The 16,913-nt window shown below is 40.1% G+C and overlaps 1 protein-coding gene across 5 annotated transcripts in view; it reads left to right on the top strand.

Moving 5' to 3' along the window:
* Window positions 1–16,913, top strand: part of tjp3 (tight junction protein 3) — a 78,516-nt gene that overhangs the window by 60,910 nt on the left and 693 nt on the right. For all 5 annotated transcript variants that reach the window (XM_057841599.1, XM_057841597.1, XM_057841596.1 and 2 more), the window contains exons 21-28: window positions 4,375–4,483; window positions 4,558–4,777; window positions 4,867–5,168; window positions 6,413–6,492; window positions 10,906–11,116; window positions 11,197–11,297; window positions 11,388–11,963; window positions 16,774–16,832. In XM_057841599.1, coding sequence (XP_057697582.1) covers window positions 4,375–4,483; window positions 4,558–4,777; window positions 4,867–5,168; window positions 6,413–6,492; window positions 10,906–11,116; window positions 11,197–11,297; window positions 11,388–11,963; window positions 16,774–16,832 — 1,658 coding nt within the window. The remainder of the gene's footprint in view (window positions 1–4,374; window positions 4,484–4,557; window positions 4,778–4,866; window positions 5,169–6,412; window positions 6,493–10,905; window positions 11,117–11,196; window positions 11,298–11,387; window positions 11,964–16,773; window positions 16,833–16,913) is intronic.

The raw sequence follows: 16,913 nt of genomic DNA, 5'->3' as shown, positions 1-16,913 counted from the left end.
AAAACTCACCAAAGTCAACAGCCAGGGGAACACTGGTGAAAACTTCGATCAAGTGTAAAAATAAAAAAATAAAAATATGCCAAAATGTGTGTAGCGCCCTCGAGGAACAAAATCAACATTTCATTTCTTTTTTTCTTTTTTTTTTTTTAAGGTGAAAGAGGAGGTAACAACGCAAAGGTTAAAACTTAGCACATCAGTACCATATGAATGGGATACCATACGTGGTGCCTAGACTGCCGTTAGTACTAAAGGTACACGACAATATCGGTCACCAATAATTATCGGCCTATAATGGCAATTATGACGTCACACAGATAATCCAGATAATAAAAAAGATTCAGCCGATAATGCAATCCGATAATTATATACTTGATTTAGCCTCCAAATGTGCGCAACCGAAGAATTCAGCACGCCGCCTCCTCAACCCCTCCCCTCTCTGAAGCCCCTGAGGGAGGAGGGGTTGAGGAGGTGGAGTTCCACGACAAGAAGCAGTGGTATATTATGGCGGCTGTTACTAAAGAAACGACGCTCTCGCCATCTGCGAAACATGCACCTCAGAAGTTCCATGAGGGGAAAAAAAGCGTCCTCATTCAACACCGCTAACCCAGCATCCATTTAAAATTGCATCACAAAGAATTTTGGAACGAATATGAGGCTGCTGCTAGCGGCAATTCTAAAGCTATTGTAAACACAAACCAACCTAAACTACGGGGCTTGTGACGATACAGAGTCGTGTTGTTTGGGAATGCAGACCCAGGCGGGTGATAAACTCGCATCTAAGGCTAAACACCGGCACGACTCGAGACCGATAGTCGACAAGTAGCCATCTTCCGACGGAGCCCGCCGCTCTGGCCGGTCCGGCGGCGGCGAACACCCCGGTTTCTCGAGCGTTCCCCCACGTGCGTGCGCCTCCGTCCGGAGCAGAGCCGGGCCCCGAATATGCCGCCGCGAACCGGCCGGGGCGGGCGGATTATCCGGTACGAACGTAGCTGCCGCCACCGAGACGAGACACAATTTTTTTTTTTTTTTACTGAAATGACCCGAGATTAAAAAATTCATGAATTCTTCATGGAAAAACATGCCAATCTCATCATCTTCACCACCGACATTTGGACAAGTGATGTCCAGTAAGCAAGCTTATCATGACGGCACAGTGGTTAGATGATAAACATGCAGAAAACGAAGTGAGCCAGTCAGTGATGCATTCAGTATGTAAAATGACGAGCGGTCAGATGACTTTGTAACGCTGCCTTTATTTTCGGTTTAACAAAACTCGGGCACAAAACAACACGCATGGTAATGCGAGCTCCAACGCCGTCCAAATGGTACTGCCGTGTATCAGTTTAGCTGCTGTAAAGCAAGTGTTGGGAGTGCCGCAAATGTAAACAAAGCGCTGCAGAATGGGTACATGACATCTCGCTCTTTTGAGTTAACCATTTTCACAGTGTGCAACAAAGCATATAACATTAGCAATCACTTTTCAAATTATTTAACTTATTTGCTCAATTACAGTCACAGTAGATAATCAAAACTTATTTGCACTTATTAACACGTATGAATTTAAATATGCACATTCCTCTAGTAATGAAATAATAATATTCAGTAGCCGCAATTTTTTTTTTTTTTTTTTTTTTTACGATCAAGTATAATAATTTATTGCTCAAAATAAGGCTGTTAAGATTATTTTCAGATAGCTATTTTTCTTCCAATAAATCTGAGAGAAATGTACTTGAAGCGCTGGCAGATAATTTCACTTTTTTCCAATAGATATACACTTAAAACTGACTAGTTTTAAGGGGGGGTGTTTTTGCAGTGTAGTAATGTTATATATGTTAGGAATTGCTTACTTTTAAAGGCATTTTTGTGCAACTTAGGTATTTACTCTGTAATTGTTGCCAAACGTTTACCATTACACAATCTCAATCTGTCATTATTTGGATGTTGATATTTAATGTTGAAAAAAAGAGCAGTAAATTCTATTTTTGCACAGTAATATTTTCTCTTTTGTATACTTTAAAATTTTACATCAATCTTTTAATAAAATTATCGGCTTGACATTATCGGTTATCGGTTGGAATGAGGAGGAAATTATCGAATTAATTAACCGAAAATAATTGAGAAGCACTGCGCTACATAAGCATGTCGTTGGTTCTGCCCTTCCAATTTAAACCCGAGGGGAAAAGTGATGAGCAGGACAAGTGATGTGTGAAATGTATGCTTTCACAAAAAGCTCAATTTCTCAGTTTTTTCATCAGAATTGGAAAATTGCTCAAACTAAGCTGTGTTGTAATGCTGATTTCTAAAGAATGGAAAAAGATATGAATTAACTTTTTTTTCTGCTGAAAGAAGAGACTCTAATCTTTGGTGGGTTCCATGTTTATATAGCAATAGAAAAGAATTTTCTGTGGGCCTTGCAAAATCAGTCAAAATCCAGTAAAACGGCCGGGTGCGAAGGGCCTTGCTCCGGGGAAAATGGCTGGGAGTGAATGAGTAAGGGGCCTCTGTAGGTCCTGTTTTTTTGTTCCTACCGATCAGGCACAGACTGTTAACCATTGAGGTTTCTGCAAAAACAAGCAGCACCTTACTACAATCAACTGATTACACTTGTAAAACACCAGATTGGTGCAAAGGTGTTGTCCTGTTTTGTTGGAGAGAAATCCTGCAGCCCGATGTGGAATACAGTGCCTTGCAAAAGTATTCGGCCCCCTTGAACCTTGCAACCTTTCGCCACATTTCAGGCTTCAAACATAAAGATATAAAATTTTAATTTTTTTGTCAAGAATCAACAACAAGTGGGACACAATCGTGAAGTGGAACAAAATTTATTGGATAATTTAAACTTTTTTAACAAATAAAAAACTGAAAAGTGGGGCGGCAATATTATTCGGCCCCCTTGCGTTAATACTTTGTAGCGCCACCTTTTGCTCCAATTACAGCTGCAAGTCGCTTGGGGTATGTTTCTATCAGTTTTGCACATCGAGAGACTGACATTCTTGCCCATTCTTCCTTGCAAAACAGCTCGAGCTCAGTTAGGTTGGATGGAGAGTGTTTGTGAACAGCAGTCTTCAGCTCTTTCCACAGATTCTCGATTGGATTCAGGTCTGGACTTTGACTTGGCCATTCTAACACCTGGATACGTTTATTTTTGAACCATTCCATTGTAGATTTGGCTTTGTTTTGGATCATTGTCCTGTTGGAAGATAAATCTCCGTCCCAGTCTCAGGTCTTGTGCAGATACCAACAGGTTTTCTTCCAGAATGTTCCTGTATTTGGCTGCATCCATCTTCCCGTCAATTTTAACCATCTTCCCTGTCCCCGCTGAAGAAAAGCAGGCCCAAACCATGGTGCTGCCACCACCATGTTTGACAGTGGGGATGGTGTGTTCAGGGTGATGAGCTGTGTTGCTTTTATGCCAAACATATCGTTTTGCGTTGTGGCCAAAAAGTTCAATTTTGGTTTCATCTGACCAGAGCACCTTCTTCCACATGTTTGGTGTGTCTCCCAGGTGGCTTGTGGCAAACTTTAAACGAGACTTTTTATGGATATCTTTGAGAAATGGCTTTCTTCTTGCCACTCTTCCATAAAGGCCAGATTTGTGCAGTGTACGACTGATTGTTGTCCTATGGACAGACTCTCCCACCTCAGCTGTAGATCTCTGCAGTTCATCCAGAGTGATCATGAGCCTCTTGGCTGCATCTCTGATCAGTTTTCTCCTTGTTTGAGAAGAAAGTTTGGAAGGACGGCCGGGTCTTGGTAGATTTGCAGTGGTCTGATGCTCCTTCCATTTCAATATGATGGCTTGCACAGTGCTCCTTGAGATGTTTAAAGCTTGGGAAATCTTTTTGTATCCAAATCCGGCTTTAAACTTCTCCACAACAGTATCTCGGACATGCCTGGTGTGTTCCTTGGTTTTCATAATGCTCTCTGCACTTTAAACAGAACCCTGAGACTATCACAGAGCAGGTGCATTTATACGGAGACTTGATTTCACACAGGTGGATTCTATTTATCATCATCGGTCATTTAGGACAACATTGGATCATTCAGAGATCCTCACTGAACTTCTGGAGTGAGTTTGCTGCACTGAAAGTAAAGGGGCCGAATAATATTGCACGCCCCACTTTTCAGTTTTTTATTTGTTAAAAAAGTTTAGCTTATCCAATAAATGTTGTTCCACTTCACGATTGTGTCCCACTTGTTGTTGATTCTTGACAAAAAAATTAAATTTCATATCTTTATGTTTGAAGCCTGAAATGTGGCGAAAGGTTGCAAGATTCAAGGGGGCCGAAAACTTTTGCAAGGCACTGTAATTTGGGGACCCCTGTAGTAAATCATTGTACATTACTACAGTAGTCTTTTCTGCCTTCATCACAGGTCAATAACACCGATTTCAGCCATTTCACTCGAGAAGAGGCCGCAAATTTCCTGCTTAACATCAAGAGAGGAGAGAATGTGGACATTCGCACTCAGAACAAGATGGACAGTAAGTGCAGTAGAAATGCAAGGGTGAACGTCTGCCTCCACTCGTGTTTACATCTCTTGGTTTTTTCATTACAGTCTATAAAAAGATCATCAAGTCCAACCTAGGGGATAACTTCTACATCCGAACGCACTACGACCACGAGACCGATCACCCCATAGGCCTGAATTTTACACGAGGAGAGGTGTTCAGGGTGGTGGACACCATGCACCGCGGGAAGCTCGGCAACTGGCTGGCCATCCGCATGGGCAACGACCTTCACGAGTTGGATAAAGGCACCATTCCCAACCAGACCAGGTGAGGAGCACTCTTCTCAAGGGAAATTACAACCCATAACGGTCAGAGGGTTAATCCAGGCTTCTCTTTCTAATTTTTGTACACTGTAGAGCGGAAGTGCTGGCAATGCAAGAGCAGACACAGAGGGCAAGCGGCGAGAGACCTGTAACGGGCCCTAGAGCCGAATTCTGGAAACTACGGGGCCTCAGAGGGAACAAAAAGAATGAAAAGAACACACGCCGCACACGGGAAGACCTCTTGCAGCTCACCATTCAGGGCAAATTCCCGGCTTACGAGAGAGTCCTGCTCCGAGAGGCTAATTTTAAGCGGCCCATCGTTATCCTGGGTCCTCTTAACGATATTGCAATGGAAAAGCTGGCCAAGGAGATGCCTGATGAATACGAAGTAGCTGGTAGGTTTATTCTTTTTATACGTTAGTAGAGCTGAAACGAATAAGCGAGCAACTCGAGTATCTCGAGTTTAAAAACTGATCCGAGTAATTTTATTCACCTCGAGGAATCGTTAAATTTTGCCAGCTCTAAGCATCACGTTTTGCCCGGACCACTTTTAATGCGGGACAACGCGCTGACGTCACGTGCGTAGAGGAAGAAGCAATAGAAAAATAAATAAACTTACTGCAGCCGACAGCCACCACAAACTACGCCGACGTTGCTAAAAACTACGCCCGCGCAATGCTAGTGTGGTAGCGGGTAATGTCCGAGGCGTCTCATAGATATAGCATGCATTTAGAACTAGATGCGAAATGACAGACTCGGCAGCATCTGGGCAGCGTTAGTAAACAGCCGCCATCTTTAAGCAGTAGACTTCTCATAAATATAACGTTACTGTCACTCGCTCACGTAACGTTAGCCCTTCGGAGGGATAGGTTTCGATTTGATTATGACCACTGTCGATGCGTGGCTAACGTGTTTTACATGCAGGCTTTATTTAATCTGTAAAAACACAGCGCTTTAGAGTGATGAGGGTGTAAAATTAAAACATAATAAAGCTAACTGTCAGTTTTAGCTTAGTAGTCATTGCTGAATAAAACACCAAGTAGCACTGGTCCCTAATGTGCTCCAATACAACAGGTATCATACATTTATTTTGAACACTGCAAAAACTCAAAATCCTATCAGTACTTACAGTTTAGACTGACTTAAAACTTAACTAGAACTTAAAAATAGCTTGACACAAATGGAAATTCAATTGAAACACGTGGGAAAAACACGTAGCTTTCAAGTGATGTGTGTTATCAAGCGTAATAACATTTTTAGGTGTTTTTTGTTTTTTTAATAAGAGTATAAGAATAATAAGAGAATAAGAATAAGAAGTTTTTTGAGTGAAAGCAGTGAATTTTTTTTCTAGTCACATCTGAGATGCAATTGTTGGCTGTTTTCAACAATGTACATTGAAAATAAAGACATTGATCGACTCAAATTGGTTCAATATTGGATTAAATGTCTTTTTTTCTCATGTATATTTATAATTGCTCATTACCTAAAAAAAATTGTTTATCCGATTACTCAATTAATCAATAGAATTTTCAGTCGATTACTCGATTACTAAAATATTCAATAGCTGCAGCCCTATATGTTAGTAACATTTGAGTTTTCGAACGTAATATTTTATTTTTGTTCATATTTTTTTCATCAGAGATGGTTCCTCGCAGCGGGGGCGGCGATAGCACCTCAACGGTGATCAAACTCGACACTGTGAGGAAGATAGCTGAGAAGGTGAGTTAAAGCGGGCTACACATGTATCAATTTTAACATTTATTTTTGATATCCATGACACGCACATGATGAGTAACAAATCAGCATGGGTGCTTTTCCGTATAATGACTAACACATCACTTAGTGTGGCCGCCGTGAGAACACAGTGAAACGCGGTCGTTAAAGTCAATCAGCCAATTCACACCAGTCGCAGTGCAGCTGCGTGTTAGACGCGTCCCAGAAGCGGCTCAACACGACGCACGCAAAAAGAACGGCCGAGTTTATTATTTGACGCGAGACGCGATCCTCCTGCGTCAATACTACTACCGGTAGCTAGGATCGGGCAGACCAGAAGTCACTCTTGTACAACTACGGTGGATCCAGTCGATTTTCAAACTAATATGCAATCGTAACCCACTTTTTGAGTCCATCAGATCTCTTGAGTGGTAGATCGGGGCACAGTTGAGTTGTCTTTGTTGATTTACTGCTGTCTTCTCTGCTAAATAATAACCAACACGGCCCTGTGTTCAATACAAAACCCTCCTACCACAACAAAACAAGTAGGAACTAATATTCACATACGAACCAAAGTTATACAACATAAAATATACAATATAAATGAATACTACATCACATTTGTAAAATATAAACACATAATAAAATTAGGGCTGTCAAACGATTAAAATTTTTAATCGAGTTAATTACAGCTTAAAAATTAATTAATCGTAATTAATCGCAATTAATCGCAATTCAAACCATCTCTAAAATATGCCATATTTTATTTAATTTTATATTTATTTTTATTTTTATGAATGCCAATTTATTTAGCATTGTTGTTTAACTGTGTGTCAGAATAGGGCCTCATTACTATAGACTGAAGTACTTTTCTTTTTGAGAACTTTTTTTTTTTTTGAGAGAGAGATAGGAATATTATTTTTGTTGTGCTTTCACTAAACGATACTTATGTTTGTTGTGAAGGAGAAGCTTATGCCAATAAACGGCGCGCCTGTGTCCACTCACCTTTACTGTATAACATATACAGTGGGGAGAACAAGTATTTGATACACTGCCAAAAGTCCAAAACCCATTGGCAGTGTATCAAATACTTGTTCTCCCCACTGTACCTGTACATATCTTACCCAAAATAAAACCTAGAGAGACATAATTGCCACTAAAAGAAAGAAAACTTACCGAAATATGTGTGGAGCACAAATAGCAATTTGCATTGCATTGTGAATACAGCATAAACGTCTCACAACTACTAATTCTCCCACGTTTAGAAGACATAACATGAGTATGGAACGGCGCTGCCCCCAAGCGGCCGGTGGCATTCTCTTCACTCTTAATGTCCATAAACGGCCTCATTGTAATGTTTGAGGCAATATGCCAGCGGGTGCGTTAATTGCGTCAAATATTTTAACGTGATTAATTAAAAAAATTAATTAACGCCCGTTAACGCGATAATTTTGACAGCCCTAAATAAAATAAATTAAATTGAAATGAGCTAAAACACCTGTAGTTAAATAATGAGAATACACACATCCTGCTTACACAATTAAATTTATTAATTTCTGTGTGGCGCTTTAACTTGAGAAAATCCACCTATAAAGCTTTTGAAAACTGTTCATAAGAAAAAAAATGATTCATTGAGGCATTTCATTTATAAAATACATGTTAAAATCTTTGTCATTGGGATTGCTTTTCTCTTTAGCACAGGACTTCTTGTTTCTTCTTTCTTTCAGAAAGAAAGCTGACCAATACGTGGGGTCTGAAAGGCAAATTGTTGTTGGATTATCTTTAAATACCCGCTATTTTTTGAGCAGAATTCTAGCTTTGTATAGGCTAATGTTCCTGTTTTTGAAAGCACAAAGGTGTGTAATAAACAACTAGCACATTTATATTTTGCATTTTGTTTTCTTACTGTACCGAAAATGAACCGTACCGTGACCTCAAAACCGAGGTACGTACCGGACCGAGATTTTTGTGTACCGTTACACCCCTAGTTTTTATAAGCAAATATGTCTATTGATTGACTTTAGAGCATTATTGTACACTCTGTCATTATTGTATTTTATTTTCCAATAGTGTGTTCATAGTTTTATGGTGACAAATTAATAAATGTCAGTTGTAAGAAGAATTATGGTGTTATTGGTGTTACCATAGGGAAGCAATATACAGTATATTTTTTACGTCAATTTATAAATCTGACATATCAAACATGTTTTTGGATAGTTGAATATTTAGGGGGTTAATTCTGATTTAGGCGGAAATTCTGATTGCGTCACCAGCGTAGGAACGGAACTCGTTCGTAACCCGGGGACTAGCTGTATACTCTTGAGTGGAAAAGTTACAATTGATGCATTTTCGAATTGTTTGTATATTTTTTAGGCGTTACTTATAAAATGTCAACCACAATCTTAGATACAGTATAAAGTAGTTCTGTTTGTGTAGATCTCAAAGTCAACTTTAGTACGCAAACATATTTGAAATTGTTGCAATAATATATTTTTGTTTTTTAAATAAACCAAGATACTTATTAAACATAGTTTATTCACAAAGATGGCAGTAAAAGCAGTGTAAACAATAATATCTTCTCAAAAATAAGGTTCATTTATATTTTTTGTGAAAGTAAGTTTTTGTGAATAAATGAAAGTATAAATTAATGTTAACAAAAGTTGATACAATTTAGAATGAATAAAAACAGGAATATACTCTGCTTATGGCCCACAATAACACCCCTGAAGTTGATTTACTTATTTTCTGTATTTCATAGTATTTAACTCTCTGCCTGACATTGATAACAATAGTCAAGTTAATTTAAACTGGCTACTTGAAAAGATTAGACAGGCCTGTAATTGTCAACATGGGTAAACCTCAACCATGAGAGACAGAATGTGGGGGGGGGGGGGGGGGACAGAAAATCACATTGTTTGATTTTTAAAGAATTTATTTCCAAATTACAGTGGAAAATAAGTATTTGGTCACCTACAAACAAGCAAGATTTCTGGCTGTCAAAGAGGTCTGACTTCTTCTAACAAGGTCTAATGAGGCTCCACTTGTTTTAACTCATTATCGGTATAAAAGACACCTGTCCACAATCTCAGTCAGTCACACTCCAAACTCCGCTATGGCCAAGACCAAAGAGCTGTCGAAGGACACCAGAGACAAAATTGTAGACCTGCACCAGGCTGGGAAGACTGAATCTGCAATAGGTAAAACGCTTGGTGTAAAGAAATCAACTGCGGGAGCAATTATTTGAAAATGGAAGACATAGAAGACCACTGATAATCTCCCTCGATCTGGGGCTCCATGCAAGATCTCACCCCATGGCGTCAAAATGATAACAAGAACGGTGGGCAAAAATCCCAGAACCACATTGGGGGACCTAGTGAATGACCTACAGAGAGCTGGGACCACAGTAACAAAGGCTACTATCAGTAACACAATGCGCCGCCAGGGACTCAAATCCTGCACTGCCAGACGTGTCCCCCTGCTGAAGAAAGTACACGTCCGGGCCCATCTGCGGTTTGCTAGAGAGCATTTGGATGATCCGGAAGAGGACTGGGAGTATCTGTTGTGGTCAGATGACACCAAAATAGAACTTTTTGGTAGAAACACAGGTTCTCGTGTTTGGAGGAGAAAGAATACTGAATTGCATCCGAAGAACACCATACCCACTTTGAAGCATGGGGGTGGAAACATCATGTTTTGGGGCTGTTTTTCTGCAAAGGGACCAGATCGACTGATCTTTGTAAAGGAAAGAATAAATGGGGCCATGTATCGAGAGATTTTGAGTGAAAATCTCCTTCCATCAGCAAGGGCATTGAAGATGAGACGTGGCTGGGTCTTTCAGCATGACAATGATCCCAAACACACAGCCAGGGCAACAAAGGAGTCGCTTCGTAAGAAGCATTTCAAGGTCCTGGAGTGGCCTAGCTCCAGATCTCAACCCCATAGAAATTCTGTGGAGGGAGTTGAAAGTCCGTGTTGCCCAACGAAAGCCCCAAAACATCACTGCTCAAGAGGAGATCTGCATGAAGGAATGGGCCAAAATACCAGCAACAGTGTGTGAAAAGCTTGTGAAGAGTTACAGAAAACGTTTGGCCTCAGTTATTGCCAACAAAGGGTACATAACAAAGTATTGAGATGAACTTTTGGTATTGACCAAATACTTATTTTCCACCATGATTTGCAAATAAATTCTTTAAAAATCAAACAATGTGATTTTCTGGGGGGTTTTCCCATATTCTGTCTTTCATGGTTGAGGTTTACCCGTGTTGACAATTACAGGCATCACTAATATTTTCAAGTGGGAGAACTTGCACAATTAGTGGTTGACTAAATACTTATTTGCCCCACTGTATATGAGTTCCCTATAAAGGGTTAAGTTAAGGACCACTGGTGGCTAACTGTGGATTACTATTGCATTGCCAGAACAAGCACCCTCTTCTGGACATCACACCCACTGCTGTGGAGAGGCTCAACTACATCCAGTACCACCCCATGGTGATCTTCTTGGACCCGCACAGCCGCAAGGACGTCAAGACCATGAGGCAGCGCTACAGCCCCGACTCCAACAAGAGCTCCAGACGCCTCTACTCGCAGGCTCTCAAGCTCAGGAAAGACTGCAGTCATCTTTTCTCAGGTACTGTGCATCCATGACATATAGTACATCACGTGTATAAAAAAGAAAAAAATTCTAAGCTTGTTCCTTTAATCGTCCAGCGCGTGTTGACCTGCAGCCTGGTTCCAATGTTTGGTACCAGGTTCTCAAGGACAAGATTCGCCACCAACAGTCCAAACCAGTTTGGGTTTCTGAAGTCACAGTAAGGATAACAGCATCTTGTTACACAATCAATAAATGCCAGGACTGATGAGTACTGGACTTATTTGTTATGTGTGGATCTTTTGTTTAGTTGGAGAGCGGAGGAGAACAGGACCTGGACGCGCTGGATCAAACTCAGTCCGACTACCTCAGCGCCGCCAGCGACCTGGAGGACACGGACGGCGAGGCCTTCACGGATGGCGAGGCATACACAGACAATGAGGAACTAGAGGAAGCCTACCCGGGTCAAGCCGCAGCCAAGGGCCCCAGGGCGTCCGGCGCCGCTTTGGCTCGCTCGTCCGAGCCCGCCTGGAGCCAGCACGGACACGACGAGGAGGCCGACAACGACACTTACGACGAAGTGTATTCTCCGGGCAGAGAAATCCCGCCTTTGATGCACGTTCCGGAGCCCTCAACAATCCGACGCCAGAGCCGCAGCCCACCTCTGCATCACCCGGACGACGTTCCTTCAGTCCGCAGTTTTTCGGACTCTGACTTCAACCACTTGGACGCGCTTTCACCCGACGCGCCGTCAGACGGACCCCCAGATTTTATCGCCCCCGACCCGACGACGCGGTATTCCTATAGCGAGCGATCTTATGCAGACCAGGAGCCTGAGAGTTCCCAGCAAGCTAGCCTGTTTGCTATTGAGGACAAACTACAGCAGGTAATTTGGCTTTTGTTTGTCACCACATTATATTCTACTGTGAATTAATAAATAAGTTAAAGGGGCAGAAACACGAAAATAAATGACCTTCACGTGAAAGGTAGTTGCTTTGTATGTAAATGCGGAAGTTCCTAGACCTCTGATAATGGAGAAAGTTATGTTTAAACACACAAAAAAATGACTTTGCTTACAAGCTCAACCATTTTGTGACCAGTGCTGTTTTTGGCAGCCCTTTAAATTTTTGCCTCAGTCTTTTGGATGAAAATACATATTAGCTTGACCGACCATCACCATTTAAATATCAAAACAACCGGAATGTTTGCGCAGCGCAGGGAAATTTTTTAATGACCCTCCCAAAAATTTTCCGTTCACCTTTAACGCTTTTTTTGGGGGGGGGTGGGGGGGGGGCATTTCAAAATGCTATTTGTCCTACAGTTTTTGACCACAACACAGAATTTACAAATCATGGCAAAAACTTTCCTTCAAAATTCACCAAAAACCATCCCATTCATTTTTAATGGGATGCCATTAACAGCCATGTACGTCCAAATTTCCTATTCATTTTCAATCGCAGGAAAACATTGGTCCTTGTGACATAACTAGCACCCAAGTAAGTCCATGTTATTGACGGCCATGTATGTCCAAATTTCCCATTTTCAATGGCAGAAAAGCCTGTGTGGTTGTGATATTTGACTAGAAACTTAGCTTTACAGCCCTTTGACATTCAACTGGCACCCAAGTAAGTTTTATGAAAATGTATAAATAAAAAACAAAGTACTTATTTATTAAAAGAGAAATTAAATTTGGCTTTTGTTTGTTACAACATTATATTCTACTGTGAATTAAATAAGTTAAAGAGGCAGAAACACTTAAAACAAATTACCTTCACGCGAAAGGAACTTGCTTTGTGTGTAAATTAGGAAGTTCCTAGACCTTTGATAATGGAGAAAATTGTGTTTGGGCACATTAAAATGACCTGTGTTGTTTTTCGTAGCCCTTTTAATTTTTGTCTTCGTCTTTTGGATGAAAATACTTATTAGATGGGGCTTTGCAAAGCACGCACAGCCCAAACCTTTTGACCGACCGTCAACATTTAATGTCAAAACCATCGGAATTTTTGTGCGGCGCAGAGATATTTTTGAATGACCCCCCAAAAATTTGGCAATCACTGTAAACGCGGTTTTTTGGGGGGGAAATAAAATCAAAACGCTACTTGGCCTACAATTTTTGACCAAACACATAATTTACACATCAAAAATTCCAGGACGGTAAGGTACATAAATGTTGTATACAGCATTTGGCAAAAACGTCCCCAAAATTCACCAAAAAACGTCCCATTTATTTCTAATGGGATGCCATTAACAGCCATGTATGTCCAAATTTCCCGTTCATTTTCAATCGCAGGAAAACACAGGTCCTTGTGATATAACTAGCGCCCAAGTAAGTCGATGCCATTGACAGCCATGCACGTCCATGTTACTGATGGCCATGTACGTCCAAATTTCCCATTTTCAATGGCATAAAAGCCTGTGTGGTGGTGATATTTGACTAGAAACTTACCATTACAGCCCTTTGACATTCAACTGGCGCCCAAGTAAGTTTTATGAAAATGTATACATAGAAAACAAAGAAAGTACTTATTTATTAAAATAGGATTTAAACAATCCTTTTTTTTTTTTTTTTAAAAGTCGAAAAATGCTTGTCTTTATTCAATGCTTCATTGAGTGAGTCCTTTCAAATTCGCTCAACCTACAGTAATTTTCACACTATAAGGCGCACCTGACTATAAGCCGCCATCCACCAAATTTGGTACGAAAATGGCATTTGTTCGTAGATAAGCAACACTGGACTATAAGCTGCAGCTGTAGTCACTGTATTATGGGATATTTACACAAAAATATTAACCGGTAACACTTTGACAGTGGCATCATACGACTGTCATAAGACTAAATGAACCACCAAGGATTCATTGCTTCAAGAAGCTTCATTTGGCCATCACTGCTCCCCTAGGGAGACAGTCAACCTCTGCTGCCACCTGCTGTCAACACTGTTGTTGTCCAACATGCCTCCTAGCATGCATTGCAGCTCTACATATGTAAATAAAAATCAAAATTCATGTTCTGTGATAATTATTTCTTCAGTTACTGTTCCAGTTGTTTCATTAATGGCTAGTTATGGTAATAGGTAACACTTTATTTGACAGTGGCGCCATAAGACTGTCATTAGAAAGTCATAATTATGACATTACACTGTCATGAGCATGAACGAATGCTTATAACAGATGTCATTTAGTGTTATCTGGCAAAATATCTCACTTTTGAATGGATGTAAAAGATCCAAGCTGAACATAAATGGAGTTAGTGACTAAATTTGCCGAATGACATAAGTTTCAGTAATGCTAATGATAGTGTCATGTCATAATTATGATGGTCTTATAACAGTCTTATGATCCGTTGTCAAATAAAGTATTACCTACATACCAAAATAAATCAATAAATAAGCCGCACTGGATTATAAGCCTTAAGATTCAAAATGAAGGAAAAGAGCGGCTTATAGTTCGAAAATTACGGTACTTACTTAATACTTACACACAACGAGTTCCCACAGCAACTGTTTAACAAGTTAAACGATATTAACGAATGTGGCGCTTTGAAGTCTCGATTTACAAGTGTCCCTGGCAAGATCAGACCTTAACTGTCTGTCAATCATCTTAAATTCAATAAGCGACTCCGGTGCACTGCCTGACCAAGAAAAGTTACTGGAGCGAGGGTGAGAGACTGCGTGATCGGGTCGGGACAGCTCTATAAAATAATTTATTTAACCCTTTAACACCTAAGCCTATTTTGGCCGAATTTGCATGCATTTTATATTGCCTTTATATTTCAAAGAAAAAAATGTTTACAATGGCCAAGTTGGGTCCCTTTTTTCAGGACACCTTGAACTTCATGTCTAAACTGTTTTTTTTCTTCACTGACCAATTATAATCCACATTTTGGACCCAAAAAGACAAAAAAATCCCAAAATCTTTTTTCAAAATTTGTAATGTTAAGGTCCCATTGACAACCAGACATGCTCGACCAACCATTTTGAGGCTTGATAATATTTATTCAACTTGTAAGGATAAACATTCAATAGAAAAAAATAAGATTGAATAGTTTTATGTTTGACTATTCAACACAAACAGCAGGTATGGTCATAGGCCTTTTGGGCCTTTACACATACTATGGTCAAAACAGGTTGTATACTGTGCAAAATAGTGAGAGAGAAAAATTATATATATCATCTAACACAAAAAGTGTTTGGAGGATATCTCTTTGTGAAGTTAGGTGTTGTACCCATCACCTTATCAAAAGTATTTACGTACATGCAATCAAGCTTCTCCAACACACATCTACATAAAAATTGAAAAGATTATAGTGAAGAAGAAGAAAATATATATATAACATTGAAAAAAAGTATTAAAAAAAAAAAATATTGACAAGTAGTTCAGTTCAATTCAAATTTTTCAGGCATGCGACCCATTAAAGTTTTTTTTTTTTTTTTTGCGCACTCAATAAAGCTTCTTCTTGAACAGGTCACGGAGCTGCGTCACACACAACGTCACACAGCCTACTCTTTCGCCGTTTGCGCGCTGCTGTCACTTCTACTCGCCGAGACGCCGACTCCTCCCAAGAAAACAACGACAAATACGGCTCATCTTCTTCCTTGAGTTGATGAAATAATGCATTAGCTTGCGATAAATGTAGTTTTAGATTCATTCTGCACGCTTCAAAGTCGCTCGCGCGGGGCGGCTATTTTTCGGCACAACACCGGCCGTTGCTTGTTTCGCATGCCTCCCTTTCAATAGTTGGCGCCTCGCTCGAAAATGTATTAAAAATGATCACATTCGGTTTGTCCTTCTTGACATCACAACGGCTCTTAGGATTTGTAGTCTTTTGTGCTGCTTTCGATTTTGAAAAAGGACAAGAAATGATGGAAATATGGAGATGGATACATGGTCCATGCAGCGTTTTAATGCATATTTATGAGTGCAATAAAACTATAAAACTCAAATGACATTATCTCCCGTTTTTCTTGGCCGAATGACTTCAAATAAAAACTAGTGTGGACATCAACTTCCACACTTTCAAACGAGACCAACCAGCGGCACGTGGGTGACGTAATTACAGCGTGACGAAGCTTCAAAGACGATATGCGTAAACGCGTCGCTGCCGACACGTTCGGTGTTAAAGGGTTAATGATAATAATAACCGTTACACCCCTAATTATACTATAATATTATGCTAAATATTTTTTTTAAGAATTCTTTTGAATCATGTTGGAAAGGCAAAATCAGTGTTCTGAATCTGTTTACATTCCATTCTTATGCACAAGGTGATGCTATCAGCATTTGACCTCATTGTTTGTGATTTATTGTTGTTATTTACGTGTTTATTTGTACTTCAATAACGAATTTAATTGTTCCAAAATGTTTTTGTGAATTAATAAGCGTCATCGAAAATGTCGTTGCTAAATTAGTTTAAAAAATCAGTCTAAAAAAATCAAACGAAAATTGATTAATTTTTTTTTTCTTTTTTTATTATTAGATCAGTTGACTAATCGTAAAAATAGTCTTTCTCGACTAATCGTCGTTTGGGACAGCCCTAGTTGTACAGTGTGCCGAAACACGTTTCCGCCACACCCTCCTCACCTTTTTAACCCCTGACCCATTTTCATGCCTGCAAAAAAGCTTTGACACTTTGCTTTAAAGCCTTTTGTGTGTGCTTATTTTGAACTGATTGAGGTCAAACTGAACTCATTCCTCTTTCAGGCTCGACAGGCAGAGCCGCAGACCCACACAGAGGAGAAGAAAGCCCTTCAGTTCATAGTGTAAGTTTCCCGAAACCGAGTCTTGAAGGGTTTGGAAAGTTGACCTGCAGATATCTGACAACCGCCTCTCCTGAATGCTTC

Source organism: Corythoichthys intestinalis, chromosome 7 (genome assembly GCF_030265065.1).
Source record: "Corythoichthys intestinalis isolate RoL2023-P3 chromosome 7, ASM3026506v1, whole genome shotgun sequence".
Classification (NCBI taxonomy): Eukaryota; Metazoa; Chordata; class Actinopteri; order Syngnathiformes; family Syngnathidae; genus Corythoichthys; species Corythoichthys intestinalis.
Note: the sequence above shows the minus strand (reverse complement) of the source record. Positions and strands in the feature narration are given on the sequence as shown.